Source organism: Sitodiplosis mosellana, unplaced genomic scaffold (genome assembly GCF_009176505.1).
Source record: "Sitodiplosis mosellana isolate CC-2019 unplaced genomic scaffold, AAFC_SMos_1.0 Smas_scaffold_579, whole genome shotgun sequence".
NCBI lineage: Eukaryota > Metazoa > Arthropoda > Insecta > Diptera > Cecidomyiidae > Sitodiplosis > Sitodiplosis mosellana.
Window position 1 is genome coordinate 1 of NW_022595821.1, and position 4,804 is coordinate 4,804.

The 4,804-nt window shown below is 38.9% G+C and overlaps 1 protein-coding gene and 1 long non-coding RNA gene across 2 annotated transcripts; one reads left to right on the top strand and one right to left on the bottom strand.

The window, feature by feature from the left end:
- The first annotated feature begins 1,420 nt into the window (after window positions 1-1,420).
- LOC129570896 (uncharacterized) lies at window positions 1,421-2,413 on the top strand. Its single transcript, XR_008688181.1, has 2 exons — window positions 1,421-1,615; window positions 1,721-2,413. It is a non-coding gene; the product is annotated as an uncharacterized LOC129570896 (long non-coding RNA).
- Window positions 2,414-2,419: 6 nt separating this feature from the next.
- On the bottom strand, window positions 2,420-4,718 carry LOC129570897 (uncharacterized). Its single transcript, XM_055450619.1, has 3 exons — window positions 4,457-4,718; window positions 2,523-4,330; window positions 2,420-2,428 (listed from the first exon to the last, which is right to left on the bottom strand). Exons 1-3 carry the CDS (start codon window positions 4,716-4,718, stop codon window positions 2,420-2,422), a joined length of 2,079 nt encoding a protein of 692 aa, XP_055306594.1.
- Between the last annotated feature and the right edge of the window lie 86 nt (window positions 4,719-4,804).

Here is a 4,804-nt window from a genome sequence, read left to right on the forward strand (position 1 = left end):
GACTTTGTATGAACAATATGCTGAATTTAACAATATGTTCTTGAACATTCTCCCGGGCCAAACTTGATATAAACAAACAAATTTAATAACAATTTAGAATTTTAAACAATATTTTGATTTACAATGAGAAAAAAATAGTATTGATTTCGTGATTAAAATTTCATTCATCCGATTTAAACGAAAATGTCATATTGGAAGAATCTTATTTAATGTTATTTTTCCCATGGCATTATGATCGATACGTTGTTTTTAGCACGATGTTCTACGGATGTGTGTCTCATTCCTCGGGGTACTAGTGCCTGTCCGTTTTTTGTATCGTGAAATTTGATTTCCTTTTTATCTACAATCGTAGCTTCGGCTGTTGTGCTGGTTGATTGTATTTGTTGTCTACAGTGGTTCTCGGATTTTACTGAACGTAAGCGCTTTTTTGAATGTAGTTGGTTTACGCAGTGCATACAACCGCATTTTGCCAGACGTTTCAATGTTTTTTTGTTTTTGTTGCGTTTGTGCGATCTCCACCAGTTCATGACGATGTGGATGATCATGTTCGTACAAATATTCAATGCTATGTAAATTTTGAGCGTTGTTTTTACTTCTGACACGCTATCGTCGATTCCTTCGATACTTGTGATTGTATCGTTCGTCAATTTTGTTATTCTTTCTTGCATTTGCCTGTCTTCGGCTTCCAGTTTGTCAACGTATTGTCCGGCTATCCAAAACCCAGAACTAGGTAATGGAGCTGCATTTGCCGCTGGACAATACATTGAAATGGCCATTACGAAAATTAACATAGCCGACGTTGCGAGTTTTCGTATTTGTTTTGAGAATATGAGTACACATGCGATGAATGTTAAACACATGCATACTCCGATGATCGTTGTCGTTGTTGTTTCAATGGATTTTGCGGACGTAGTTGCATTTACTGGCGTTATTGTCATTGCGGTGGTCAGTAATGCCGTAATTGAAGATGTACCCATATTTTGAGTACGGTTGGTAGATTTTTTTAAATCATTTTCAATCGTTGATGAGTTTGGTATTTCGTTGGCATCGTCGATCGGAAGTGGAGCCAACTTTGTTAATGGACGTGTCAAAGTATTGTGCGATGTTTTTATCGTTGCCACTCTTATCAGTCCGTCTTGGCCTGGATGTACTTTAATGACTCGGCCCATGGGCCATTGGCCCACGGGTGATGACTGATCGTTTAAAAGCACAATGTCGTTTTCTTTTATGGCGTTTTTAATCGTTTGCCATTTTTTTCGTTGCTGCAGCGTATGTAAATACTCACACTGCCATCTTTTCCAGAACTCACGTACCGTTTGTTGTACCCTTTTCCAGCGGTCGAGATAACTGATCTTGCATTCATCCAAGTTTTCGCTGGCGATTGCTGTTGGGTGTGAGTTTATAAGTAAGTGTGCAGGCGTCAACACTTGGATGTCGTTTACATCACACGAAATTGGAGTCAGAGGTCTTGAATTAACTGCCGACTCAATTTGCGCTAGAATCGTCGTTAACTCTTCGAATGTGAATTTTTGTTCTCCCATCACTTTCATTAGATGCATTTTTACTGTTTTTACGCCAGCTTCTACCAGGCCATTGAAATGTGGTGCGCCCGGTGGTGAGAATTTCCATGTTATTCTCTGTGTTGACAATTCGTTTGAAATTCGCGTGTTGAATTCCTCATTTTCGTTGTTACTTAATTCGTTTAATAATCGATTTGCAGCCACAAAATTGGTTCCATTGTCGCTGAATATCACTTTTACTTCACCCCGTCTCGCGATAAAACGTCGTAGTGCAGCAATAAATGCGTCAGCTGACATGTCACTGACCAACTCAACGTGCAACGCTTTCGTTGACATACATACAAAAATGCAAATGTACGCCTTTACTACTCTTGCATTTCGGAGTTTCGATGTTTTGATGAAAATTGCTCCCGTAAAGTCAACCATTGTGTTTGTAAATGGCTTGCTTACGACTGTTGTTCTAACCGCAGGTAAATTTGCCATTTTTTGTTGCATTGTTTTTGGGTTGTGTCTACGGCATGTGACACACCCGTTGAGTTGTTTTTTTACCGCCGAAAGACCGTTGACTATCCAATATTTCTGTCGGATAAGTGATTCGGTCAACCTTGGGCCAGCGTGAAAATTATTTTTGTGCATATCACGAATGATTAAAATTGAGATTCCACTTTTTTTTGGAATTAAAATCGGGTGTCTGGTGTTAAATGGTATGTCGTAGTTTTTTATTCTACCACCCACGCGTAACAGACCATTCGTATCGATGAACACATTCAACTTTAGAAGTTCACTGGTTTTTTCAATTTTTTTGTTTTTATTTAATTTTTCAATTTCATTTTCATAATACACATGCTGTACGATTCGAATGATTTTCGTTTCGGCTTGCTCTAGCTCGGTCGTTGTAATCAGAGTACCTTTTTCATATTTTTTTACATTCATTTTTCGTGTGTAACAAATAAACCTATTCACATAAGCGAACACTCTTATCATTTTGTTCCACGAAGATACTAATGGTAAATTGTCGTCGATAAAACACCCTTTATCACTTTGAACAAGCAATACATTCAGTTTTTGTTCTTTCGATGTTTCAAAATTTAAGTCGTCGTTGTAAATAATATCGGTGTTTTCGTGTAATATTGCTGGGCCGAACCACCAAAGTGGATGATTAGCCAGTTCGTCACCAAAAATTCCACGCGATGCGCAGTCTGCTGGATTTTGTTTCCCGGCGATATGATGCCACTCGACGTTTTTCAGTTTGTTGATACGTTTGATTCGATTGGCGACAAATTTTTTATACTTTTGTGGATTAGATTTAATCCACGCCAAGGCCACCTTTGAATCACTCCATAAAATTGTTGCGTTGATGTTAAAACTCATTTTCGTTCGCGTAGCTTTCACTAAATTCGTTAACAATTCCGCTCCGCACAATTCTAATTTTGGAATTGTTTGCTCGTTGATGGGTGCCAGTTTTGTTTTTGCTGCTATCAGCACCACTCGAATCGATTCTTCACTTGCGAATCGAATGTAGACGTTGGCCGAAATTGCTTTTGCACACGCATCAGAAAATCCATGCAATTCCACCTTCATTTTTGTTGCTGTGCCGAGCCACCGTGGTATCACAATTGAATTTACTACGCTCAATCGCGATTTGTAGCTCATCCATTCATTCACAATTTCGATCGGTAAATCATCATCCCAAGCGTATGGTTTATTATTTTCGTGTTTTAGCTTCCACACATTTTGAAGCAAAATTTTCGCTTTGACGATGACCGGTGCGATCCATCCTAACGGATCGTATTGCACTGTTGCTATTTCTGAAGCTAATTGTCGTTTCGTTCGTGGCCGTTCGTGTATATTTAATTTGATGTTGAATACAAATTCATCATTTTTCGGGTTCCATGGAATTCCAAGCACTTTAACAATGCTTACATTTTGCTCTTTGTCGCACTCAGGGATAGCTTCAAGTAATTCAGGCGAATTACTGACGATTTTCCTCAGATTGAAGCCGTACTCATTAAATGCCTGCTTCATTTCACGTAGAATGGACAATGCTTCATCAACCGTCTCGGCCCCACCCGAATAGTCGTCAACATAAAAGCATTTCAAAATTGCCTTCGCTGCTCGTGGGTATTTTTCCTTGACCCTTTGAGCAATTTCGTGTAAAGATCTAATGGCAAGATATGGAGCATCCTTCAAACCAAATGTTACTGTCGTCATTTTGTAACTTTTTATCGGCTCGTCGCAAGATTCTCGCCATAGGATCATTTGTAAATGTTGTTGGTTTTCGTTTAAGCGAATTTGCTTGTACATCTTTTCTAAATCTGCTATGACAGCGATTTTTGGCTCTCTCCATCGCATGATCAATTCAAAGATTGAAGATTGATCGATTTTTCCCACAACCAATTGCTCGTTCAACGATTTTCCATTTGCCGTTTTGTTCGAGGCATTGTACACCTGTCTTAGCTTGGTTGTGGTACTATTTTTAAACACTGCGTGGTGGGGAATGTAGTGGCTGTCGATTGGTGGATTTTTTTCCAGCACTAAATGTCCCAACTCAATGGATTCATTGATAGTTGCAACGTATTGTTTGTGAAATTCTGGATTTTTCGCGAATTTTTTCTCCAATTGGAATAAAGTTGCTAACGCTATCTTACGTGAATCACCGAGACATGGTCCGTTTTCAGTTGTAAATGCCATTGAAACATTTAATCTGCCGTCGTCGTCTCTTTTTGTTGTTTTTACGTAATACTCTTCACGACAACGCTCTTCATCGCTCGGTTCTGTTTCACTTTCATCACTATCGACGCATTCAAGATCTTCAGATAAGAAAAAATTCGAAATTTCTCGTTCAATTTCTATATTTGAAATCAATGATGTAATTTTTATTGGAGTGTTGCGTGCTTCATTTTTTTCTGGGCCCATTATCAACCAGCCCAATTCACTATTTACTGCAATCGGAGCATCGATCGGCCCCTTGATTAGGCCGTTTTTTATAATTGCTGTAAATGCCGCGACATCCAACAGCAAATCGATTTCATTTTCGTCGTTGATCGTTGGATCTGCATACAAAAGATTTTGAAGGTAATCATAACGCTTCAAATCGTCTTTAAAATATGATAGGTTTCTAATTTTTTTCATAACAAGCGCTTCGGTTTCGAGTTCGTAATCATCAGAAAAATGTGGTCGCAGTGTAAGGTTTGTCATTTTACCAGCGGTCGACTTACGTCCCTCTACACCCTGCACTTCAGCATTCACACTGTCTGAGTCAAGACCCAATTTTTGGAATGCAT

Coding starts and splice junctions, on each gene's coding strand:
- LOC129570897 (XM_055450619.1), bottom strand. CDS start 4,718: ATGACAAACCTTACACTGCGACCACATTTTTCTGATGATTACGAACTC. Junction 4,331..4,456: donor TGCTCCGATTGCAGTAAATA/GTGAATTGGGCT, acceptor TCTTATCTGAAG/ATCTTGAATGCGTCGATAGT.